This window comes from Macrobrachium nipponense, chromosome 12, assembly GCF_015104395.2.
Source record: "Macrobrachium nipponense isolate FS-2020 chromosome 12, ASM1510439v2, whole genome shotgun sequence".
Classification (NCBI taxonomy): Eukaryota; Metazoa; Arthropoda; class Malacostraca; order Decapoda; family Palaemonidae; genus Macrobrachium; species Macrobrachium nipponense.
Window position 1 is genome coordinate 44,290,003 of NC_087205.1, and position 27,258 is coordinate 44,317,260.

Sequence of the window (27,258 nt, forward strand, 5' to 3'; positions counted from 1 at the left end):
TCAAGTCCCTCCAGTCATTCTACGGAATCGTCTACGCCCTTGGGCAAAAGTCAAGAACTTTATCAATAGCATTACCCCTTCAGTTTCCTCCTCCCGGGGATTACCATCCACACAGACGCTTCGTTAAGCGGTTGGGGAGGATATTCTCAGTTCAAGAAGGTTCAAGGAACTTGGTCACCTCAGTTCCGTCAGTTCCACATAAACGTACTGGAAGCAATGGCAGTGTTCTTGACTCTAAAAGGTTACGTCCGCCAAAGTGCTCCCACATAAAGCTAGTCTTAGACAGCGCAGTGGTAGTCCATTGTATAAACAGGGGAGGCTCCAAATCACGTCATCTAAATCATGTCCACCTGGTAGCCATCTTCTCCCTGGCGGACAAGTTCAGTGGCACCTCTCCTCCACCCATATAGCCGGAGTGAGAAACGTCATAGCAGATGCTCTATCCCGATCAGTGCCTCTGGAGTCGGAATGGTCACTGGACAGCAGTTCGTTCCAGTGGATTCTTCAGAGAGTTCCAGGCCCTACAAGTGGATCTCTTCGCATCCCAAGCAAACCACAAACTCCCATGTTATGTGGCCCCCAACCTGGACCCTCTGGCCTATGCCACGGACGCCCTGGCTCTAGACTGGAACAACTGGGAGAAGATTTATGTCTTCCCTCCAGTGAATCTTCTCATGAAGTACTGAACAAAAATCTCAGGACAGTTCAGGCGGGTCCAAGTGGCTCTAGTTAGGCCCCAGACTGGCCCGAAAGGAGCAACTTGGTACCCTCCCCCTAATTTCTGGAACTGGGGTCTTCGCCCTCTTCGAATTCCCAGTCCCAGGCTCTCCCAGTCAGTGCAAACGAAGACTGTGTTCGCTTCCTCAGGAATTCTCAAAACCCTAACTTTATGGATTTCATGAAGTTTGCAGCTAAAAGAGATGCGAATATTGATCCTCAAAATATTCTCTTCTTTGGAATCTGATAAAAGAGATTCAACTTTGAGACAGTATGATGCTGCTGTCAAAAAGTTAGCAACCTTCCTGAGAGAATCAGATATTAGAATCATGACAATCAATTCAGCTATATCCTTTTTCAGATCTTTGATTTTGAAAAAGGCTTAGCAGCTAGCACCATTACGACAAACAAGTCAGCCTTGAAAAAGATTTTTCAATTTGGTTTCAACATAGACTTGACAGACTCCTACTTCTCGTCTATTCCCAAGGCTTGTGCTAGACTTAGACCTTCTGTAAGGCCTACGTCAGTATCATGGTTCTTAAATGATGTTCTAAAGCTGGCTTCAGAAACTGATAATGACACATGTTCATTTATAATGCTCTTAAGAAAAACTCTATTCTTATTAAGCTTGGCCTCAGGAGCTAGAATTTCAGAACTGTCGGCATTATCCAGAGATCCGGATCATATTCAATTTCTTCCCACAGGGGAAAGTGCTACTTTTCTCTCGGAACGTAGTTTTTATAGCAAAGAATGAAGATCCTTTGATGAGGTGGGGGGGGGGGAACCATGGAAGGTTGTACCCATTCCACAAGATATATCTCTTTGCCCAGTATCGACCTTACGAGCCTTTCTGTCCAGGACCTCCTCATCCTCATCGGGTCCTCTCTTTAAGAGAGAAAAAGTGGTACTTTATCTATTAAAGGCATCAGGCAGCATATCCTGTACTTTATTAAGCAAGCCAATCCTGACTCTTTCCCGCCAAAACATGATGTCAGGGCAGTAGCCACCTCAATTAACTATTTCCAACATATGAATTTCGATGAGTTGAAAAATATACTGGTATGGAAATCGCCGACAGTATTTGAAGCGTCATTACTTAAAGTCCTTGGAAGCTCTGAAATTTTCAGCAGATTGCGGCGGGTAACATAGTTTTCCCCCGACTCTGCTTAATCTTTAGTAGAAGAAATCCAGTCCTCCTTTCTACCTGTCTCACCCAACAGTTCGTCTATACCTGTCATGTTCCATCTACGTTTAACCTTTGGGTTGGGTCTTAGCTGCTCCTTATGGTGATATAGTGGGTGTCCCTTATTTTTTTGCTAGGGTCACTCACAATCGATTGTATATATTGATCTCTTTGATGTGATCCCCTTATTTTTATGCTAGGGGACACATCTTATTTACAATGGTTACGGGTTTTGTATATTAAGTCATATACATTGCCTTCATATATTATTATTATTGAAGTTTGTTCTGTTCAAGTTATTGTTATAATTGCTTTTGAGTTCTTTGTACATATCTTACAAAGATACGATTTTAACATATATTCCATGTAAGCCCTGTATATATGTAAAATTTTAAGTTAATTTTAAGAATTATTATTAACATTAAGTTTAATTTAAGTAATATTTCTGTTTTGTATCATTGTGTATATGTATATTTATTAGCAATTATATTCCTTCATTTTATGTTATCTTTTATTTGAGACCCCTTTTTGTTTATTTGAATTTTCTTTACAATCTTGTGCTATTTCTCTGGTACGATTTCGCGCAGCGACACAGCTGAGCCCAGAAAAGGGATTTTGACGTAAGGAAAAATCTATTTCTGGGCGATTGGCTCGTGTCGCCAGCGAAATCCCGCCCCTACCCATCCCATCGCTCAAGATTGTCTGCTAACTTCAGGATGGCCACCAGAGGCGCAGCAGTCGGCAGCATGGGATGGAGTAGTAGTAGTTGCTGCCCACTCTGTGGGTCGGCTCCCCTCGTGGGGATTTTGTAGTGGGAGATTTCTATTGGCAAGCGGTTCGTGGTAGTGGTCTCATCCGCCATAGTGTTCATACCGACACCCTCTTGGAGGGTGAGCGAGTCAGTTGTACTGACCTTTTCTTTATTTTATTTATTCTCTGGTATGTGTTAGTACATTTACCCTAGAAATAATAGATTAAAGGATATTTCGCTGGCGACACGAGCCAATCGCCCAGAAATAGATTTTTCCTTACGTCAAAATCCCTTTACTTGGTAAGTTACATATATAAAACTTGCTGTTAATGACAAATGGCAGATTTGATATTCTTAGCCTGAATTGACTGAGTTCAGTGTTAGCACAATCTCTACTTCATAACCCTCATCTAAAGAACAACCCAAGAAATTCTCCTTACACTTACATATGCATATCTTCTAAAGGAATTTTCCTAAATGGTCTTTTAGATGAAAGGAATACTCAAGTGGCTTTGGTGACACTGATGACTCCCAGAGATCTGCAAGAATAACTTCCTGCTTGGATGGTATCTAAACTATGACTGCCTTGTCAAGCAGTCCCTAGCTAACATGAAAAGTTCAGCTAGTTACCGAACCTACATAAACAAATGACAACCGATCATTTTCACTAAAGCACTATTAACATGTATATTTACAATTAAATACATGAAACAACCAAACACTACTTTTCACAACTAAACAAAACATAATACTATCATCTTTCTTCCACACATTACGCATTTCCAATTTATGTAAATAAGGAGAACACACAAAGCTACACCAAACCTTGCAGTAAAGAACAACCTCTCTCGTCAAAGTTTCGACAATTAATGCAAATTTCAAATTTAAGCAGCCGATAATAGAAACTGATAACTATGTAATTACTTAATAAGTTACTTATATAAAAATGCCAAGCAGGAACTGGATGGAAATTTATATCAGGGAGACTGGTAGATCCATCTCACAAAGACTAAGCATAAATGATCAGCAAGATACAGTTCAGACAGCTAGGTTTTTTTTGTAAGAATCAGGGATACAAGTTCCTAACCTAAACCAACCGGTATTTCACACTTTACATTTAAGAGATTTATTTAAAATTGTATGACATCTGAAATGATAGCCAAGCAAAAAATAATGATAATAATGTAACTGATAAGTACAGAAGTTAGTTAAGTTTAGGTCCACTAAGTTGAGGCGTTGCTAAATTGTCATGACTAAAGTATACTGTAAATTTCTCCCACAGTGGCTAAAGAAAAACAATGACCACTATCAACATTTACAAAAACATACAAAGGGATGTGTGGCTGTAAAAATAATTAAAGGTTTATACAAAGCCACCTGAGAATTTTTCGTAAAGTAAAAAAAAAATCTGAACTAAAACCTCCTACTTAGTGACGACCCACATGGAGCTGAGGCCAGGTTGTTTTTACCAAAAAGTGAATTTACCTGAAAAGAAGGTCATACTCCTTTTCCCGCATGGTTTCAAGACTGCGCTGTTCCTCTAAGACCTTCCTCATCCACTCCGTTTCAGCTATACGTTGTTTCATCTGCACGACAATATACTGGATTACCAAAATTGAAGATCTTTGATGAATAAATACAGGAATTTCCAGTAAAAATCATATTTTCATTTATTTTTCTTCCACTTTACAAAAAAAAATTTGATAACCTATGTATTCCAAAAAATAGCCTGAAAATTTTTTAATATACGGTATTAGCAAACTTATATATGAAATAGGTATTGAGACAATTATTAAAATATGGGCACTGTTGTGAATATGGGGCATCAGTATTTTGTGTTACTCGGCGGATATCTTATACTAACTCCGCAATTATTTGGGTGTATAGACTTTTTGCTGCTCTGTGGAAAGGACAGCAGAATATCAGATCAGGAAATTGGAAAAGTGAGTGTCGAAACATTTTTTGTTAATGTTACATCCTTCGAAATGTAGTCGTCATCACTGGCTCTCAGGGATAAAAATCAAGATTTCATAATCAAGAATTCATCACTTTTGGAGGTGCCGCAATCCGCCAAAGAACCTAAACTCAGCTCGCACAGATGTTCATACGTGACCAGGGCATGGAGATCACTTGTTTTTGGGCATTGGCAGAAGTAGAGGTGTCATGATACACATCTGATCTGGCTTTGATCAGATCTCATGAGTGGGACTGTTAACTGTACATACATGAGGGCATGATGGTGTCTGTTCTGCTAAATGCCAGGAAAGATGAGGGATAGTTGGGCACTTGGGTGAGATGGACCAGTCCCGAGAGAAGGCCTATTTCTATTGCTGAAAACATAAGTGTATTTGCATTTACACCCAAAGTGTATCTTTGTCTTTTTAACTCTTAAACATTAATTTTAGAAGTTTTCTCTTTGATATGTGACTTTTGTTCCAGGAGAATTGATTATCATCATCTTGATTTTGTTTGCAATTTATTTGTGTATTTATGTGGGATTCCTTCTTTTTCAGACGGATCTGGTAATCCCTAAAATTAGGGTACTGGTCGAAGAGACTTGACTGTTAATGGTACATTTTTTTCTTTTGACCGGGGTGAATTCTTGTGATTAATTGTGTATTTTTGACTGGGGTTTAAAGATGTTTAATTGTTGGAGAAAAAGGGATGTGGATGGTTTTTTCCAATCCCCAATTTTATTTTGGTTTCCTATTTGAGTTATTATTTTTTTATGTTGGTGCATCACTTGAGTTTTTATCACGAAGCTAGAATTTCCAAACTTGACTTATTTAGTTAACAAGATTGTCTTAATGTTTCTTTATGAATAAAGTCTATTTTGATCATTCTGGATCTGATTTAGCAACCTTAGGCAATTATCAATTGTGGTTGTGTGTGAGGTTGGTCGAGAGAGAGAGAGGTCCATCAATGTTACCAAGATGTCTTGAAGTGGTAAATTTAACTCATCATGCCATAACTGATTTTTTTGGTTGCAACGGGAAAGAGGTAGTGCTGTGCATATGGGTTGTTTCTAAAGAGACTGGTTGTGTCAATGAAATAGAAATTTCAATAGGTGTTTGGGCGATAGGATTTTGTTAGAGGTGTTGGTCTGTTGCTGAATAGAACTCTTTTTTTTTTTTTTTTTTTTTTTTTTATTAGGGTCAGCATATTCATCAACTGAGAAGCCTTCGAAGGTTTGCTAAGTCAGTTGGCACTTTGTGAGTGGGTTGGTTAGGCGTTTATGGTGACAGATGGTGTGTGACTAAATATGAGTATCATCGTGTGTTTGTAAAAATTTGCGGTTGCGGATGAATTGAATATGCGCACTAATGCAGTGGCAGCAGTTTCAGCCTGTCTAACAGCATCCCGTGCCATTCTTGCAAAGAAGACGTAAGTGTTCAGTATTATTATTTTTAATGATACTAATCCTTTTCCCAGTCATGGGTTTATTTATCTTTTTGGGCGTGTGAATTGTTTTGGGACAATACACTTATTTCTGGGCTAAACCTGTGTCGCTCCGTGAAATGTTCCTTTAGCACACATTTCTAAGGTATAAATATTGCTACAAATATCAGAGAAAAAACTATATGGTAATGCCAGAATATTCTGGCTTGCTCACCTTTATTTAAGGTGTCGGTATGGTATCTGGGGCGAGTGAAACCACTACCAGAGGTCTTCTGCCATTTAGTCTCTTCCTTTGTCAATTTCCCTTTCAAACTAGGCGCCATACCAGCGCCATCTACCGCCCACAACCGCTACTACTAGTGCCTCGATAGTCATTCCTTTAAATAGCACTGTCGTGTACACTTGTGTCTTTGACTGTAACGACATTATTTTGGAATAAAATGAGATGCTATAAATGCCAGGAATCTTTGATATCTAAGTTGAGTACTGCAATTATCAATTTATGTTTATAACGGTAGTGAAATTAATCATAAGTATGTATTAGTTGTATGTTACATAAACGGAGCTTAGCTTGCACCGCTCCTGAGTCACCCATTACATACATCGCTACCCGTATCTTTATGACGACTTCCAATTTGTCACCTATACTAATTATAGTCGTGTTGTTATTGATTTTGCACTCACTCAAGATTTAGTAAAATTTGAAGATATCCTGACGTTTTATAATAGATATCCTGGCGCGAGGATGTTTCGGACCTACTTACACAAACCAGGGAGATTCCTCCTTGGTTTGGGAAGTAGGTCAGACGGGTATTCCTTCCATCTGGAGAGGCTTCTCCCCTTCGATTCGTTGGATTGGGAGTTCAGCCTATCTCCCTCCCCCCCTCCCCTCTTTTCCTTGGTCTGCTCAAGGAAGATACCTCCTTCACCTTACCAGGGAATCCCTGAGGGAGGGGTGCAAGGCCCTTAGGGACCTTATTCTGTTTCATGAGCCTCCCTGGCCTTCCTCGCCAGATCGTGATTGAAATCACGTCTCGAGAAGGTTAGGCTAACCGCTCAGAGCCACCCTGGATGTCCTGACCAGATCGTTCCGATCGAGAGAAGGTTAAGCTAGCCGCTCTTTAAACAGAATTATGTACTAATCCTCTTTATCCTTATCCCCTCTCGCACCAGGGCTATTATATAGCGTTTTCTGGGCTCAGCCCGTGTCGCTTCGTGAAATGTCCCTTTAGCACACATTTCTAAGGTAAATATTGCTAACATTACCAGAGAAAAAAGCTAAATTGGAATGTCAGAATATTCTGACTCGCTCACCTTGTATAAAAGGTGTCGGTATGGTTTCTGGGGCGAGTGAAACCACTACCACGGGTCTCTTACTATTTAGATCCATCCTTCTACAAAATCCTCCTACCTGAGAGGGCCGATGCAAGGCCCGCACCCAGCTACGACTACTATTAGCGCTCCCGACGCCATCACTAGTGCCTCTACCGGTCATCCTTTTCGTTAGCACCATCTTGCGCACACGTGTTTTTCTTCACTATGTTTTTGTGCTTTGCATTTTGGATTATCTCTATCATGGAACGCCAAGCCATCACTGCATCTAAGTTGAGTACTGCTAGAAGTGTTTCACTTAATTTTAGCCAGCCAGGGACCCGTTTAACCATTTTTATTTAGGTTATAAGACGGCGCCTCCTTCGGCCTGGTTATAGACTCGTCTCGGGCGGCTCGCCCCACGTGTTTCATTGTTTCATGCTTCTTCGGTCTCCTATACCGTTGTAGCTTGGATTTCAGCAGTATATATATTTACATTTATATGTTTTGTGCAGCTTTACCATGTTATTCTAGCTTAGCTTTTCACGGGGATTCCTAAGCTCTATTGAGCTCGTAGCCTACATCGCTCCTTAGCTCAGTGTTCATGCATGCATGTTCCTTTGTTTAGGTCTGTTTAGGCTCCTTTTAGGACATTAGTCCTTCCTTTTAGTCCTGACCACCCTGGCCGCCGCCCTCCGTTCCTACTTATCGGCAGAGGACAGCTCCCAGAGTTGTTAGGCGTCCTCCCTTCTTGGTTGGCTCGTCTAGCTTCTCCAGGACATTGCTTTTCTCTCTGCCTGTTCATTTATCTTCACTTCTTCCCCGTGTTGTGTTAGTCTATTTTGATGCATGCTTTGAGACGGTTAGAGGTAGCCTAGGCCACCTCAGACCGCCTGACCTGTCTCACCGCGTGGCCCTCACCACGTTCACGACGAGCCAGGCGATCGCCACGAGCCACCCGGCTGCTGTTCCCCATGCTTCCTCCCCCATAGGGAGGAGTACCGCTCGCTCCCGTTGCCCATGGCAACCTCCCCTCTCCACGGGGGGGATACGGGAGTCTGCAAGGGGGACATACAAGGCTGGCTCGGCCCGTACCGCTCTCACTCTTCGGTACCAGTGGGGGGTCTCCTGTGAGGTCGGTCTCGGCTGGCCACCCGGCTCGGCCGCGCTCGGACCTCCTCGGTTTCTGATCGAGCTTCTCTCACCCCGAGTCACCACCCCTCCCTACTGCTCCGGCGGCTGGTTCCTCTGGCTCCGCCAGACCTCAGGTGTGGTGACTGCAGAGAAGCTCCGCCGCATGTTTTCTCCATATGTTACCTTTATTTTGTTTTTGATTGTTTACGTTCTTTTTATTCTGCTAAGTCGGCGGAGTCCCCGCTCACCATCCGGGTTCTCCACCTGCTTATCTGGATCTGTTACGACGGAGCTACGCTCCCCCGACTAGTTTTTACTGGCCTCCACCTGCTCCTCCCCGCCGTTCCCGTGCTCCTCGTTCCGGCGTATAGACAGGTTACTGGTTTGGTGATTTTCCGTCCTCCGGCAACACCGGAGACACACTGAAACTAGTTTACCAGTTCTATCGGACACCCACCACTCATGGCAGGAGAGCAAGCGGAGGCTAATCTTTATATGTTAAATAACTCCGGTGTTATAATATATCACTTCTTGGACTTACTCCAATTAGTTAGTGTCGATACTCATGAATCTGTTCACTTACAGGCCACCCATTGCCAGGAATCTGGCTGTAATGCTGTCCTGCAGGACCCCTGTGGGCACGAGGTCTGCCGGACCCACGCTGTCTGCGCCATCCGCTATGGAGAGATAGCAGTCTGGCATCATGTATAATTTTGGCCTATATGTATACAGTTCTAATAAGTGATATATCTGTACGAATGATCATATATACTTTAGTCTTAATTAGCTTAGTATTTATACTAACCCTCTCTTTCTGGCTGCTCAAGCGGTCAGGGACGCCGCGCAAACCACCTTGAAAGCCTGGGTCGGCGGATTCGGTAGGAACGTCACCAAGGGGCAGCCCTACATCCTTGATAAGAAGTTGGCTGCTCTGATCTTCCCCGGCGGCAAGACGACTTCCTACGTCGACCCGGAAGCGGCAGCCCCATACATCGCCGCCATCCAGCATCAAGTGGCTCAAGCCTTGGAGGACCCTGGGAACCAGGAAATAGTAGAAGTAGCAACTTTAAACTCGAGCCCATGGCGGTAGAGGCAGCAGGTAGGAGGTTGAGTGAGGCAGGTTTGCTAGGGGCTCAAGGTTTACCCTTGGGCCATTCTGGATCTTCTTCTCCTATCCCCTCTTCTTCTTCCTTCCAAGGATTCTCGGAGGATGGAATTTCGGTTAGACCGAAATCCACCCAGGCTATCCCTAAAGTTAAGTGGAAGTGCGAAGTGAAGACGCTCAAAAAGACGCTGTCTAAGAAGACGGCTCCAAGCGGTTCTCAAAAGACTCCGGCTCACCATCCCAGAGCAGAGAAACCCAAATCGTCGTCTCACTCCAAAGGGCCCAGAGGCAAGTCCTCCAGAGATAAGGCTCAGCTCCTGTCTGATCCTGAGCCTTCAACCTCTACAGGAATGGGCCCTAAGACTCCCAGGGAGAAGCAGGAACCTAGTTCCTTCGACTCAGACGCCTTTACTGCAAACATTATGCAGCAAATGGGTAGTCTGGTGGGGAACTTGGTTCAGGACAAGTTCCAGGAGATGCTCTCCCACATCTTGTCCTCCTTTGAGGAGTCAGGCCAGTCGATCCGGGACATCTCGGAAAGGCTGGCCAGCCAGGAGAACCTCATTGCAGGTCTCCGGGAAAACCCTATGGCAGCTCTTCCTCAGCCCAGGGTGGCAGCTTAGACCATGCCGGACCACAACACCCTCCCTCCTTACGCGGCGAGTAATCCCTGGAGGATATCGTCCTATGCCCCCTTTAAGGACGGGATGCTAACGCTGGCGGACTGTGGAACTCGAAGGCTTGAGGACTTCGAGTTCCACCCAGCAAACTTGCAACCCCCCTTCACCGGGCGCCAGCCCCCCCGAGGACTTCTCAACTAGTAAGAGGCAGCTGTATAAGCCCGGCGACTGATCCTGAACGATCTCCACAGCTCGTTTGCTCAGCATGGCTTCTAATTCCTGCCGAAGCATCACGTCCCTGGTCGAGCCAGGAACGTAGGTTTGCAGATGGACCGGGTTGGAGGTGAAGGGTGGCCGAGACTCGAAGGGTAGTAGATACTATCCCTCCCGAAGGACGTTTACTATCCAGGTCTCTGCACCGTAGCGCTGCCATGTTGCCCAATGGCTCGCCAGGCAACCCCCCCACTTCCGGCAACAGGTGAGGGGGGTCGCCGTCCCTAGCGTTTCCCACCTCCCTTCGACTTCTTCTTCTTCTTCCCCCCCCCCCCGTGAGAGGAGGGCTGGTGACGGTCGCAACTTGAAGAAGTTGAAGGCAGAGTAGTCTTTCCTTTGTGCTTCGATGATGCGATCGTCTTGGCCGCAGAGGAAGTGCTAACCAAACTCTTAGGCTTGGCCGCAGTAGCTCGAGGCTGCCCAGACGCCTTCATGACTGCCTGGTGTACTAAACAGTCACTGTCGTCAGTGCGCCGTCTTTCCACCGCAGCGTCCACCATCTCTCCTGGGAAGAGAGAGGAGGAAGTTTGCACCGGTCCGTTGCGAAGACCCAGAGCCGCCTCACGCCCGGCCGCCCTTGTCACTCGGGTGAGAACAGTGTCTCTATGCCGGAGAACCAGCTTGGCCCACAGGTTGGCTGTCTGGTGGGCCAGGTAGGCGATAGCCCTACCCCCAGACTGGCACAGTCTCACGAAAGCTGGGTCCCCTTCAGGAGTGATGTTCCCTAAGGAGACTGCGGTTTTCGACACTGTGAGGGACCACAGGTCGAGCCATGAGACTGCTTGGAATGCTGCCATTGCGGTAGATTCCAAGACAAGTGCCTCCTGCTGCAAGAACCAGAGGTTCTCCGACAGGAGCGGCGGCAGAGACACCCCCGGAGTTAGCCTGGCTAGCTCCGGGTTAACCTGTTTGGGCAGCAGAGGGTCCTCTGAAGGCACTTAAAAGCGCCTCTGTCACGGTAGAGGTGTAGGAAGGAGCTTAGCAGACCTACCGGACCGAAGCGAATCCTCCTGTCCGGAGACGAGAGCGTCCACTTGGCCTAGTATGCTGTCAGCCAAGGATGATCACTGCAGACCCACCGCCATCCTCGGTTCCTTCTTAGGTCCCCAGAATGCCTCCAAGCCAGATGTGGGTTCGGTAGGTGGGAGCGGTGATCTTTCTCCAAGGTCGTTGTGCTGACGAATCAGCGCAATTACCTCCGCGAACGACCTCTGGATCTCGGGAGTGACTGCATCCTGTGGAGACAGACCGTCAAGCCCTTCCAACGAGAATGCCTCCCTAGACCCTCTTCCTTCCACAGGAGGAACCACGACAGACCCCTCCTGGTCTCCTCTTTCCACTTGCGCATACGATCTGGTTGGTCCGAGGACCGTGCCGGGTTCGTAGGGTGTCGTGGCGGGATTGCGAGGGGCGCGGCCCTTGTGATTGCTCCTGATCGACTCGCTCTTCCCGGTAAAGGCAGAGGAAGTTGAAGGGATCGGAGAGGCAGACCTGACGCTTCCCCCACGCCCACCGACAGAGCCGGTGTGCTGAGGGGGCTGCAGGCTCGGTCTGCAGGCCTGGTCGAGTGGCTCTCCAGGGGAGAGCGGCTGGACCGAGAACAGCGGCGACAGTCCCGAGCATCAGAAGAGCTGCTGCAGGTCCCCCTCTCCGCCCAGTCCCGGTAGGAGTGGCGGTCAGGGGACCTGCAGAGTCCGCTGTCGCGGTGGGAGCGAGGCCTATCCTCACGGCGCGTCACGTCGCTTGGACCAGCCGAGGGGACCGCTTCCTCGCCTCAGCCCGCGAGCGGTCTGGGACTGCCGCGTCAACCCTGAAACCAGCGCGTCGCCGCGAGAGCGATCGCTGGTCTGGTGAGGGTCGCCCCAGCGACCCCCGCCAGTCTTCCGCCCCGTGCCTGGATCCTGGCGCCAAGAGAACTCGGATGCCTGGGTCTTGGCTGTCCGGTCACCCGCAGCCGTACACTCGGTGACTCTCGTGAACGAGAGGCCGAGACGGTACCTGGCGCTGAGGCAGAACCTCTGCCGCCAGGTGAGGTGGTGCCGGTGTTAGCTGACACTCATCCGGTCTCAGTCTTCTTCTTCCTTGCGGAAGCAGAGATGGGCCCGTTCCCGAAGGAACAGGAGGACCGACGGAAGTCCCAACCGTCCCACTAGAGTGGGAGGGGCCCTTAGAAGTCTCGGCATGAGACTTCTTAGGGGGGGGAGGAGGCAGCCTTCTTCTTCGGCTTTGGGGCCTTAGAAGTTGAAGGGGAAGTGGCGGCAGGCGACGACGACGAAGAAGACGATGAAGACGAAGACGACACCTTCCTCCTCTTCCTCTTCCTCTTCGTCAGCTTCCTCAGCACCAACGTCAGGTCTTCCATCCAGGACGGAGCCGGAGCAGTTGCCAAAGCAACAGGGCCCGACTGCACCTGTCCGGAAGGACCTGGGGTGGGAGCAGCAATACCACGGGCAGGAACGACGGCGGCAGGAACTGGTACCAGGGCAGGAGCGGCAACATATTCAGGAACAGGAGGCAGGGCAGGAACCAGCAGGATCCTCTGCACAGGAGGCAGGTCTAGCGGAGAGCTCTTGGGACACCGGAAGTCCGGGGCTGCAGCAGGAGTGGTAAACCCAGGTGGCGGCGTAGCAGCGGGCAAGGAAACCTCCGGCAACGGAGCCTGCACAGCGGCTGTCGGGGTCACTGTGGCTACGTGCTACGTATACAGTGGTCCCCCTGTATTCGCGGGGGATGCGTACCAGACCCCCCCCGCGAATAGTTAAAATCCGCGAATGTTTGGAACCCCCTCTAAAAATGCTCATAAACTCCTATCCTGAACATACAAACACCAAAGTATCCCTAAAAAGACCATCCTTCATCAAAAATACATAAAATATCCTATTATGGTTCATATTAATCTTTGAAATATTATTAATACTGTTTTAAAGTAAATCTTACATTTTATGGTTATACATAAATACATATTATGTACTTACTGCATGACTTAGTTACGTATGTAAAAATAATTCAGTCCCCCCATAAGTATTCAGTCATGCACGTTTTCTTTCATACTGTTACTATTTGAGACATCCATTTTCTTTTTACAAGGGAAACAATTGTATGTGAAATCACAAGCGATAGAGAGAAAGAACAAAATTTGTATGAACATTAAACAATTGTTTTACGCTAGTACAACATACTAGCGTAAAACTCACCAGTGATGAATGTTGATTAAAGATGATGATGATGAATTAGCCGTGCAGTCCGATGAATGACGATGAAGATATGACTGCACAGCTAAGCAGAGGAGTTACATATCCTCTGAGGGCGCCTCTTCACCTTCAGGAGGCGCTTTGGGAGGCAGTGACTCAGGCGATTTGGGAGGCACTTCTTCAGGCGAGTCAAGAGGCACTACTTCAGGCAATTTGGGAGGCTTTGGAGGGTCTTTCTTCGTTCGTGTGATGAACATTGTGATTGGCAAATGCTGCCGTTGCTTCTTCATGGTGGTGAGAGCTTGATTATAGGGCTCCAATGCAGTGTCTAGAATATTAGAAAACTTCAATGAGCGCTCCATGTAAGGATCCCATGTTGCGACAAACTCCTGGAGGTCGTTTACCATTTTTTTAACTTGGGACAGGCATTCCAAAGACAGGCCCTCCTCCTCCTCCTCCTGATCCTCTCCTGAACCTGGAGTGTCTTCTTCCTCCCTGGCGGACTTCGTCAGCTCTTCCAAGTCCTGGTCGGTAAGGGGGTCAGAGTGGGCATCAATGAGGGTGCCGACTTCTTCCTCGGTGATATCGTCAAAGCCCTCACCACCAAGAATTTTTGCCAACTGGACTGCCTTATTAATGGCTGAATGCTGGATTTCCTGGGGAGAAAAGCCTGTATAATTATGGACACAGTCTGGCCACAACTTACTCCAGCAGGCATTCAGTGTTTCCTTCATGTCCTTCAACGACCGGTCAATGACAGACAGACACGTGGCAATCGTGAATTTACGTCAATAATCTTTCAGCGTAAATTCACTGTCACGGTCCATTGCATCAACAAGGTGCTGGAGGGAGTTCCCGGTGTAGAGTGCCTTGAAGGCACGGATGACGCCCTGATCCATAGGCTGGAGGAGAGAGGTGGTGTTGGGAGGAAGGAACTCAAGCTGGACTCCCTAGGAATAAAGATCGAGAGGGTGGCCACCAGCGTTGTCCATTATCAGCAAGACCTTGAAGTTGATGTCCAAATCGGCCAGGTATTGCCTAACTTGAGGAATGAAACTGGTGAAACCAGTACTCCGTCAGGACTTTGGTGATCCAGGCCTTGGGATTATGCATCCAGAAGACGGGCAGTAATGCCTTGTTCTTGTTCTTGAGTGCCCTGGGATTTGCAGCCTTGTAAATGAGGCCTGGTTTCAGCATGAAACCAGCCGCATTCCCGCACATCAGGAGGGTCACCCTGTCCTTTTGTGCCTTGAATCCGGAGGCTTTAGGTTCATCCTTCACAAGGTACGTCCGGGACAGCATTTTCTTCCAGAACAGGCCAGTTTCGTCCATATTGAACACCTGTTCTGGGCGATATCCTTTCTCCTGGATTATTTTCATGAAGGCCTCCCGATATTTTGCGGCTGCCTCTTTGTCTGCAGATGCAGTCCCCATGTAGGGAAACAGACTATAGATGGAACCTTTTCTGGAACCAGTGGAACCATCCTTTGCTCGCCTGAAATCCTTGGGGAGCTGAGGACGGTCCCAGTTGTGGTTCTTCTTCTTCGTCTTCCTCTTCAGGAGCTGGTTCTCCAAAGCCCAAGAATTCCAACGTCCCTTCTTCATCGCCTTCCAGTGCCTCCACATCTTTGGCTTCGGCTTCCTCTTCCTCACCACCTTGTGAAGCAGTAGGAGTTGATAGCTACTGGTAGATCTGTCGTGCTTTTTGGCGTATGATCTTGGAGTCAAGGGGCATGTTCTTCTTCCTGCAGTCCTTGATCCAGAACACGAGTGCAGATTCCATTTTCGCGATGGTTTTGTTTCTCACTGTGGACACAGCCTTTGCGGTGCCATAGTATGTCATAGTAACACTTTTTCTTATTTCATTTTCTATTTTCTTTATATATCTAACTGTGGTCTCATTCACTTTGAAATGGCGGCCGACTGCAGCATAACTTTTTCCCTCCTTCAACATATCGAGAAGTTTCACCTTCTCGTCAAGCTTCATTACGGTCTTCTTTCTTTTAGCTTCTTGGCCAGAAGCCTTAGAAGGAGCAGGGCGCTTTTTAGGGGCCATTTTCGGTACGATGCACAAAGATATTTGCTGATACGCACAAGAGCTTAGCGTTAACATTCGCGTATATCCGTAAGTTTCTGCGCAGTGAGGCTGCTCGGGTACTAGATGCGCAATACCCACAATTCAATCTCCGCGAAATGGGGCCAGGGTTCAACCAATCAATGCCAAGTGTACAGCCAATGAGCGACAAGGAAAATGAATGCTGCTCCTGGATTGGCTGCTGTGGAGAGAACAGCCAATAGTGTTTTAAATATCATTTCGTTTGGGTACTGCTCTAAGAAGGTGTCACGGCATCATAAGATTTGTTTATTTGCAGAAAGCTGGCTTGGGTAGAGCATCTTTTAAGAAAACCCGACTTTGTTACTGACATTTTGCTGTGTTTACATTAAAGTATTACAGAACTGTAATATTTGAAAATTAATAAAGCTTTTTCTGGGCTCAGCTCGTGTCGCTGCGCGAAATATCCTTTAATCTATTATTTCTAGGGTAAATGTACTAACACATACCAGAGAATAAATAAATAAAGAAAAAGGTCAGTATAACTGACTCGCTCACCCTCCAAGAGGGTGTCGGTATGAACACTATGGCGAGTGAGACCACTACCACGAGCCAAATGCCAAAAGAATTCTCCCACTACAAAATCCCCCCCAAGAGGAGAGCCGACCCCACAGAGTGGGCAGCACATACTACTACTACTCCATCCCATGCTGCCGACTGCTGCGCCTCTGGTGGCCATCCTTTTAAGTTAGCGCACCAGGTCAGACGTGCCATTTTTTTACTCTGTGTTTTTGTGTGCCCTTACTTTGGATTTATTCACTATGGAGCGTGCAGCCATCGCATCAGCTAAGTTAAGTACTCAGTGTTTATTGCTAATTGGTTTTTTCCGGCCCTGAGCCCGTATTTGCCGTTTTTTAGGTATAAATACGAACTCTAGGTCGGAAGCATGGCGGCATGGTTCTGCCTCGTGGTGGGTTCGTTCTTGGTCCCTATACCCAGAACATCCCCTTACTTAAGTACGCTCTAATTTTATTATCCGATTTGTTTAGGGTACGACCTACACGGTTTTGTCATGCATGCATGTCTTTTACCTCCTGTAGGTACTTCCATCCAGACCCCAGCCACGGCTCTTAGTATCGGCCTCGGCTGGCTTTGAGTGGTAGACTTCCCTTCGGGTTAGTCGTACACTCCTGGATTTTTTCTCCTACTATATTGTTTTCTTTCTTTCATTTTATTATTCATTTTACTTTATATGTTATTTGTTAGTTAGCTAGGCATCTGGCTTGCTGAGCCTAGGTCTGGCCCCATTGGGCCTATATACTACCGCTCTTCAGTTCGGTTGCTTCCGATAGCATCTCTCTGATCAGTTGGTTATGTTTCTTGGCTTAGTTGTGATTATTATCGCCCCGTGGTCACTTCGTGATCACGAGGCAGCCAGACGCCTGTCCAGTCACCTTCCCCCCCCTCGCCGCTCTTCTATAGAGTCGGGGGGATGGGTCGGTCTGCCCATGCTCGCTCCACATACCCGAGCCTGCCTCCCTCTCTCCCCCCAGGCGGAGGGAGTAGAGGGACGGGACAGACCCAGACTGGACTTGACCTCTCTGGCTTCCCGGTCGGCCGGATGGTAATGTGTGGGGGGGGGACTGGCCTTTCCCCCCTCCGTTTGTCTACCCCGTCGTCCGTTGCGTAGCCCGAGTCTGTATGCCCCTCTGCCTCCTTTCCACCTTACTAGGGCTCCTTTACCACCGAGGCCTGGCATCCACGGAAAGGTGATAGTCCACCCAGCAGGGTGGACCGGAACATACAGTCGGTCCCTTCTAACCACTCCGTCTCGCGGAGTTACACACTCCGTCACGCACTGGACCTTATCCGGTACGGTAGAATTTAGGTTTAAGATCTTTTATGTTAAACATTTAAGTTTATCTTAAGTACCTTAAACCATCCCCCCTCCCTTTCTGTCCCACCGGATCCCTCCGGGGTTATAGCCTATTCAGGCGATTCAGGGAGGGGTTATGCCCAAATTTTTTCCGAGCTCCGGCATGCAACGGAGTTCTTTTGTCCTTTAGCCTGTAAGTGATAGTCTTTAAGATACTCATGTGTCTTTTCACTTACGACCACCAACTGTGAGCATCCGGGATGCGCCGCCACACTTTCAACGACCCTTGTGGACACGAAGTTTGCCGGTCCCATGCTCCATGCACGACTCCGCACGGGGACATCCAGGTCTGGTACCACGAGACGTGTACCATATGTTACGATCTGGTGAGCCAGCTGTTGGACGGGGTAAGTATTCTAACTCCGTTAAATGGTTCAAAAATTTTTTCTAGTGCTTAAGTTTTTACATTAATCACTCTAACTTAAGGTAAAATTCAGGGGGCCTTATAGCCCCTATAATTTTAAGTTACGCTTTAAGTTAGTTTTAGTTTTAAGTTATTCTTAAATCTAACCAATACCCTCTCTTCCAGGCTCCGGCTGTGAGGGATACCGCACTGGCAACCATGCGGGCCTGGGTCGGCGGTTTTCGGGAAGAACGCCGCCAAGGGTATGCCCTACATCCTAGAGAAGAGGTTAGCGGTGCTAATCTTCCCCGGAGGCAAGGCTACAGGCTACGTCGACCCAGCAGATGCGGCCCCGACTATCGCCTTCATCCAGCAACAGCTGGCTGCCTCGTTGACAGACCAAGGCCAGGACATCTCCTCGGAAGTCGCGACACTGGACATTAATGTAGAACCCATGGTAGGTGTAGACGACCTGTTGTCGAAGTAGGTAAGTTGGACACCCAAGGGATACCCTTGGGTGCTACTGGTTCTTCTACTCCTGCAACCTCTCCATCCTTACAAGGCTTTACAGGTAATGAGTTGTATACTTCCCCTGATGCTTCAGTTAGACCCAAGGTCAAGGGTCAAACAGTGAAACCTTGACGAAGACGTCGTCGTCGTCTAAGAAGACGGCTTCGGCGTCATCCTCTCGTAAGTCTCCGGCTGGGAATCCCGGAGCAGAGAGATCTAAAGCTTCTGGGTCCGGCTCTAAGTCCTCGAGGAGTAGATCCTCCAAAGAGAGATCTCACACTCCAGCGGAGTCGTTAGTTCCGCTACCCCTGGTTCCAGTTCAGGGCCACCCTTCCACCTCCGCAGCAGCTCCGGCTCTGGACGCCAATGCTGGCCTCTTACAACAGGTGGGCGATCTGGTTGGGTCCCTGAAAAATAGCATGGAACAAATGTTCTCTCGGTTGTCGATAGGATTACTTCTCAGGACACCATTATAGCCGGACTGAGCCAAGCTCCTGTAGCCTCTCCTCCACCTTTCACCACAGTGGAGCCCAACTTCCCCCGTATGACTCTTCCTTCCTCCGTTCTCATGAACAACCCTTGGAGAGTAGCGTCATACGCCCCCTTCCAAGACGGGCTCATCTCTATCCCGGAATGTGGAACTCGGAGGATTGAGGACTTCGAGTTCCACCCCCCAAGACCTTCACCTCCGTTCATCGGCTACGCCAGGCTCACCGCCGCAGCCATGACTCGGGATGACAAAGTTCCAAAGGAGACAGTCCTCTATTCACGTGACCAGCTCAGAGAGAATGGCTCAGTGTCTAGAGGACATGGATTGTACCAATACAAAAATCCAACCTTTCAAGAGCCCGTTTACGAATCTTTACGATGGAAGAGAGTACCCCGCTCCCTTTCCTGACAAAGATCGCGAATACGACTATTCAAGCAGCCCAGAAGGGGGATTCCATGCCTCAACTGAAGGAAGCAGATCCTACATCTCCTCTACTTCCTTCAGCCGGTGAATTGTGGAAGACTTACCTAACACCTTCTCAGCGGGCAAACTCAAACCAGACTGTGCTATGGAGCAGTTTGGTGAGAAGCTTCCTAGGCTTCCAGATAGCCTTATTCAGGCAGAATTCGAAGCCAAATCGCGGTTAGCCAGGTCCATTAATTCCATGGCTATGACCGAAGTGGCTACCGTTGCCTATGGGTCGAACCACCGCTCTTCAAGCTTATCACCAAATCGTTGACTCAACGGTGCAGTCAGATATGTTTTGAGTTTGCCACTGCTAGGACGAATTGTAGGAAGCATGTCCTACAAGAAGCAACTATTCGGCACGAGCCGAATAAGTTGCTTGCGTCAAACATCTGGGGAGCAGACCTCTTCCCAGAAGCGATGGTGAAGGAGGTTCAGTCAGAGGCTACGAGATTGAACCAGAGCCTTAAAGACCGTTGGGGTCTTACGGCCAAGAGACGTCAGGACCAAGTCGGTAAGGGTAAGGTTCAGAGGAAACCTAGACGTTTCCAACCCTACCAGAAAAAGCAACCACGCTTTTCTCAGCAAGTTCCGGCGTGTTCCCTTGGTGCAAACAGCCCAACCTCCACCTCAAGGCTCAATCGCAGCCGATCTACGTGATCTCCCCTCAGCCTCAGCCCTCCACCTCTTACGCCCCTCTCTCCAGCCTACAACCAGGTCTTCGAGGGTCAAGCTTCACAGAAGTATGACCGCTCGAGTAAGGGAGGCAGAGGTAAGCGATCCTTTCGTGGGAGAGGATCGGGAGGTCCCTTCAATAGAGGAAAACATTTCAGGGGAGGCCGAGAGGCTACCAGAACCAATGAGGAATTTCAGGTAGGAGGGAGGCTGTTTCACTTTCGCCACCGGTGGACTTCAGCAAGTGGGCTCAGAGCATTGTGTCAAAGGCCTGGGTTGGAGCTGGTTAACGAATCCACCCCCATCCAGACCTTTCCGCCAACTTCCTTCCAAAGAATTGACGGAGTATGCGGAGGATCTCCTTCAGAAAGGAGCTATAGCGAGAGTCAACAGGTTAAAGTTTCAAGGACGCTTGTTCAGCGTGCCCAAAGAAAGGCTCACAAAAAGAAGGGTAATCTTAGACTTGTCCCGCTTAAACTTAGCCATTCGCTGCGACAAGTTCAGATGCTCACGATCATCGCAGGTGGCGGACCTTACTTCCCCGTGGGGCCGTCACCACCTCTATCGATCTTACAGACGCTTACTATCATATCCCTATTGCAAGACACTTCCGTCCGTATCTGGGTTTCAAGATAGGAGACCAGACATTCTCCTTCAAGGTAGTTCCTTTCGGGCTCAACGTAGCTCCCAGGGTGTTTACGAAGTTGGCGGAAGTAGTAGTTTCAACAACTCAGATCGCAAGGGGTTATGGTAGTAGCGTATCTCGACGATTGGTTGATCTGGGCCTCAACAGTCGAAGAATGCAACAAAGCAACACTGAAGTGATTCAGTTCCTGGAATATCTAGGCTTCAAGATAAACAGGACCAAATCAAGACTCACTCCAGAGTCAAACTTTCAGTGGCTAGGCATTCAATGGAATCTATCCTCCCATACTCTGTCGATTCCATCAACCAAAAGGAAGGAAATAGCGAAGTCAGTCAAGCATTTCTGAGTCACAAACTGGCTTCAAGAAGATCTCAGGAAAGGATCCTGGGTTCTCTCCAGTTTGCGTCAGTGACGAACATCCTAATGAAAGCCAAACTGAAAGACCTAACCAGAATCTGGCGCTCACGAGCAAATGTCAGGTCCAGGACAAATTGTCCTCAGTCCCTCTGATTCTAAAGAATCGACTCCGCCCGTGGGCGAAAGTCAAGAACTTGTCGGTGTCAGTGCCCCTTCAGTTTCCTCCACCAGGGATCACCATCCACACAGACGCTTCATTAAGCGGTTGGGGAGGATATTCCCAGTTCAAGAAGGTTCAAGGAACGTGGTCACTTCAGTTCCATCAGTTCCATATAAACGTACTGGAAGCAATGGCAGTGTTTCTGACCCTAAAAAGGTTACGTCCGCCAAAATACTCCCACATAAAGCTAGTCCTGGACAGCGCAGTGGTAGTACATTGTATAAAACAGAGGAGGCTCCAAGTCAGTCATCTAAATCATGTCATGGTAGCCATCTTCTCCCTGGCGGACAAGTTCAGTTGGCATCTCTAACCTCCACTCACATTGCTGGAGTGAGAAACGTCATAGCAGATGCTCTATCACCCGATCAGTACCTCTAGAGTCGGAATGGTCACTTTTTTTTTTTGTGGACAACAGTTCATTCCAGTGGATTCTTCAGAGAGTTTCCAGGTCTACAGGTGGATCTCTTCGCATCCAAGCGAACCACAAACTTCCGTGTTATGTAGCCCCAAACCTGGACCTCTGGCCTATGCCACGGACGCCCTGGCTCTAGACTGGAACAACTAGGGAGAAGATTTATGTCTTTCCTCCCAGTGAATCTTCTCATGAAAGTGTTGAACAAACTCAGGACATTCAAGGGTCAAGTGGCTCTAGTAGCCCCAGACTGGCCGAAGAGCAATTGGTACCCTCTCATTCTGGAACTGGGTCTTCGCCCTCTCGGATCCCCAATCCCAGGCTCTCCCAGTCAGTACAAACGAAGACTGTGTTCGCTTCCTCAGGGATTCTCAAAACCCTAACTTTATGGATTTCATGAAGTTTGCAGCGAAAAGGGATGCGAACATTGACCCTCAGAATATTCTCTTCTTGGAATCCGATAAAAGAGATTCAACTTTGAGACAGTATGATGCTGCTGTCAAAAAGTTAGCAACCTTCCTGAAAGAATCAGATATTAAGATCATGACAATCAATTCAGCTATATCCTTTTTCAGATCCTTATTTGAAAAAGGATTAGCAGCTAGCACAATTACGACAAACAAATCAGCCTTGAAAAAGATTTTTCAATTTGGGTTCAACATAGACTTGACAGATTCCTACTTCTCGTCTATTCCCAAGGCGTGTGCTAGACTTAGACCTTCTGTAAGGCCTACGTCAGTATCAAGTTCTTAAACGATGTTCTAAAACTGGCTTCAGAAACCAATAATGACACATGCTCGTTTATAATGCTCTTAAGAAAAACCCTCTTTTGTTTTATTAAGCTTGGCTTCCTCAGGAGCTAGAATTTCAGACTGTTCGGCTTTATCCAGAGATCCGGAATCACATTCAGTTCCTTCCCACAGGGGAAGTGCTACTTTCTCCGGAACGTAGCTTTTTAGCTAAGAATGAAGATCCTTTGATGAGGTGGGAACCATGGAAGGGTACTACCCCTTCCACAAGATATATCTCTTTGCCCAGTTTCATCCTTGCGAGCCTTTCTATCTAGGACCTCCTCATCCTCATCGGGTCCTCTCTTTAAGAGAGAAAAAGGTGGCACTTTATCTATTAAAGGCATCAGGCAACAAATCCTGTACTTCATTAAAACAAAAAAGCCAATCCTGACTCTTCCCATAAAGCACATGATGTCAGGGCAGTAGCCACCTCAAGTTAACTATTTCCAACATATGAACTTCGATGAGTTGAAAAAAAGTATACTGGATGGAAATCGCCGACAGTTTTCAAACGTCATTACTTAAAGTCCTTGGAAGCTCTGAAATTTTCAGCAGTTGCAGCGGGGAACATAGTTTCCCCTGACTCTAGCTAATCTTTAGTAGAAGATCCAGTCCTCCTTTCTACCTGCTTCACCCAACAGTTTGTCTATTCCTACCTTGTTCATTTACGGTCACCTCGTGTCTTAGCTGCTTGTGTGATAATTGGGTGGGTGTCCCTTATTTTTTTTTGCTAGGGACACTCACAGTTGATGATGAATATTGATATGTGTGGATGTCATCCCCTTATTTTTATGCTAAGGGATACATCTTATTATAATGGTTACGGGTTTTGTATATTAAGTTATATACATTCCTTTATATATGATTATGATTGAGTTTGTTTGTTCAACTTGTTATGTTAATTGCTCTGTACATTTTGATACATAAATTTTACACAGATACCATTTTGGTACTTATAATGCCATATTACCTCTGTGATATATGTAAATTACCCTAAGTTAAGAAATATTATTAGAATTAAGTGTAATTTAAGCAATATTTCTATTTTTGTACCACTGTGTATATGTATCCTTATTAGCAATTATATTCTTTTATTTTTATTTATCTTTTATTTGAGACCTCTTTTTAATTTTATTGATTTCTCTACAATCTTGTGCTATTTCTCTGGTACGATTTCGCGCAGCGACACGAGCTGAGCCCAGAAAAGGGATTTTGACGTAAGGAAAAATCTATTTCTGGGCGATTGGCTCGTGTCGCCAGCGAAATCCCGCCCTACCCGTCCCAGCGCCAAGATTGTCTGCTAACTTCAGGATGGCCACCAGAGGTGCAGCAGTCGGCAGCATGGGATGGAGTAGTAGTAGTATGTGCTGCCCACTCTGTGGGTCGGCTCTCTCTTGGGGGGATTTTTTGAGTGGGAGAATTCTTTGGCATTTGGCTCGTGGTAGTGGTCTCACTCGCCATAGTGTTCATACCGACACCCTCTTGGAGGGTGAGCGAGTCAGTTATACTGACCTTTTTCTTTATTTATTTATTCTCTGGTATGTGTTTTAGTACATTTTACCCTAGAAATAATAGATTAAAGGATATTTCGCTGGCGACGGGACGAGCCAATCGCCCAGAAAAAACCCAAATAGATTTTTCCTTACGTCAAAATCCCTTTTTTTCATCATAAAAAAAGGGATTTTGACGTAAGGAAGGAAAATCTATTTCTGGGCGATTGGCTCGTGTCGCCAGCGAAATATCCTTTAATCTATTATTTCTATGGTAAATGTACTAACAACCATACCAGAGAATAAATAAATAAAGAAAAGGTCAGTATAACTGACTCGCTCACCCTCCAAGAGGGTGTCGGTATGAAACACTATGGCGAGTGAGACCACTACCACGAGCCAAATGCCAATAGAAATCTCCCACTACAAAACCCTCCAAGAGGGGAGCCGACCCACAGAGTGGGCAGCGAGACTACTACTACTACTCCATCCCATGCTGCGACTGCTGCGCCTCTGGTGGCCATCCTTTTCTGTTAGCGCACAGGATTCACACGTGCCATTTTTTCTCTCTGTGTTTTTTTGTGCCCTTTCGTTGGATTTATTTACATGGAGCGTGCAGCCATCGCAGCAGCTAAGTTAAGTACTCAGTATAGGTTTAGGTTGGTTTTTTTTCCCTTTTTTCCGGCCCTGAGCCCGTATTTTGCCATTTTTTTAGGTATAAATACGAACTCTAGGTCGGAAGCATGGCAGCATGGTTCTTGCTTCCTCGTGGTGGGTTCGTTCTTGGTCACCCATACCCAGTAACATCCCCTTAATTTATGTACGCTCTATTTTTAATTATTTCCGCTTTACTTAGGGTACTGTCTACACGGGTTTGTCCATGCATGCATGTCTTTTTACCTTATGTAGGCTCCTTCTATCCAGACCCTAGTCACGGCTCTTAGTATCGGCCCCGACTAGCTTTGAGTGGTAGACTTGCCTTCGGGTTAGTCGTACACTCCTGGATTTTTTCTCCTTCTATATTGTTTTCTTCTTTCATTATTATTATTCATTTGAATTATTTATTATGATATTGTTTAGGTTAGTTAGGTCGTCCTGGCTTGCTTAGCCTAGATCATGGCTCATTGAGCCTATACCCTACCTACCGCTCATCAGTTCGGTGCTTCCCTATAGCATCTCTCTGATCTTAGTTGGTTTTGGTCCAGTGGGCCTATATGCTACCGCTCATCAGTTCAGTTGCTTACCCGATAGCATCTCTCTGATCAGTTGGTTTGTCCTAGGCTTAGTGTCTTTGTTCTGTTCTTACCGCCCCGTGGTCACTACGTGATCACGAGGCAGCCAGACGCCTGTCCAGTCACTTCACCCCCTACCGCTCTTCTATAGAGTCGGGGGGGGGGTGGGTCGGTCTACCCATGCTCGCTCCACATACCCGAGCCTGCCTCCCTCTCTCCCCCCAGGCGGAGGGAGTAGTGGGACGGGACAGACCCAGACTGGACTCGACCTCTCCGGCTTCTCGGTCCGGCCGGATGGTAACGTGGGGGGGGGACTGGCCTTTCCCCCCTCCGTTGCTACCCTGTCGCTCCGTTGCTAGCTCGAGCCTGTATGCCTTCTCGCTCTTTCCCACCTTACTAGGGCTCCTTTACCACCGGAGTCCTGGCATCCAGCGGAAAGGTGCTAGTCCACCCAGCAGAGTGGACCGGAACATACAGTTGGTCCCTGCTAACCTCTCCGTCTCGCTGAGTTACAACACTCCGCCACGCACTGGACTTAGTCCGGTACGTTTCGAGTTTTAGGTTTTAAGTGTTATTAGGTTAACTATTAAGTTTTATCTAAGTTACCTTAAACCATCCCCCCTCCCTTACCTGTCTCACCGGATCTCTCCGGGGTTATAGCCTATTCAGGCGATTAAGGGAGGGGTTATGCCCAAATTTTTTCCGAGCTCCGGCATGCAACGGAGTCCTTCTGTCCTTTAGCCTGTAAGTGATATTCTTTAAGATACTCATGTGTCTTTCCACTTACAGACCACCAACTGTGAGCATTCGGGATGCGCCGCACACTTCAGGACCCATGTGGACACGAAGTTTGCCGGTCCCATGCTCCATGCGCGACTCCGCACGGGGACATCCAGGTCTGGTACCATGAGACGTGTACCATATGTTACGATCTGGTGAGCCAGCTTTTAGACGGGGTAAGTATTCCATCTCCGGTAGCTGCTCCGCATCTGTTATAGTGCTTAAGTTTTCATCAATCACTCTAACTTAAGGAAATTCAAGGGGCCCTATAGCCCCTATAAGTTTAAGTTATACTTTAAGTTTTAGTTTTAAGTGATTCTTAAATCTAATCAATACCCTCTCTTCCAGGCGCCGGCAGTGAGGGATACCGCACTGGCAACCCTGCGGGCCTGGGTCGGCGGTTTCGGGAAGAACGCCGCCAAGGGTATGCCCTACATCCTGGAAAAAAGGTTGGCGTTACTAATCTTCCCCGGAGGCAAGGCGACAGGGTACGTCGACCCAGTAGAGGCGGCCCCGACTATCGCCTTCATCCAACAACAGCTGGCTGCCTCATTGACTGACCAGGACCAGGACATCTCCACGGAAGTCGCGACGTTGGATATTAATGTAGAACCTATGGTAGGTGTAGACGACCTGTTGGTCGAGGTAGGTAAGGTGGACACCCAGGGTCACCCTTGGGCGTACTGTTTCTTCTACTCCTGCAACCTCTCCATCCTTCCAAGGCTTTACGGGTGATGAATTGTATACTCCTCCTGACGCTTCGGTTAGACCCAAGGTCAAGGGTCAAGCAGTGAAATCCTTGACAAAGACGTCGTCGTCGTCTAAGAAGACGGCTTCGGCGTCATCCTCCTCTCGTAAGTCTCCGGCTAGGAATCCCGGAGCAGACAGATCTAAAGCTTCTGGGTCCGGCTCTAAGTCCTCGAGGAGTAAATCCTCCAGAGAGAGATCTCACACTCCGGCAGAGTCGTCAGTTCCGCTACCCTTGGTTCCGATTCAGAGGTGGCCATCCTGAAGTTAGCAGACAATCTTGGGCGATGGGATGGGTAGGGCGGGATTTCGCTGGCGACACGAGCCAATCGCCCAGAAAATAGATTTTTCCTTACGTCAAAATCCCTTTTCTGGGCTCAGCTCGTGTCGCTGCGCGAATACGTACCAGAGAAATAGCACAAGATTG

General features: G+C 47.4%; 1 protein-coding gene across 1 annotated transcript in view; it reads right to left on the bottom strand.

Moving 5' to 3' along the window:
* Positions 1-27,258, bottom strand: part of LOC135224789 (trichoplein keratin filament-binding protein-like) — a 276,218-nt gene that overhangs the window by 115,432 nt on the left and 133,528 nt on the right. The window contains exon 11 of the mRNA XM_064264114.1: positions 4,137-4,237. Within this exon, the coding sequence (XP_064120184.1) occupies positions 4,137-4,237 (101 nt within the window). The remainder of the gene's footprint in view (positions 1-4,136; positions 4,238-27,258) is intronic.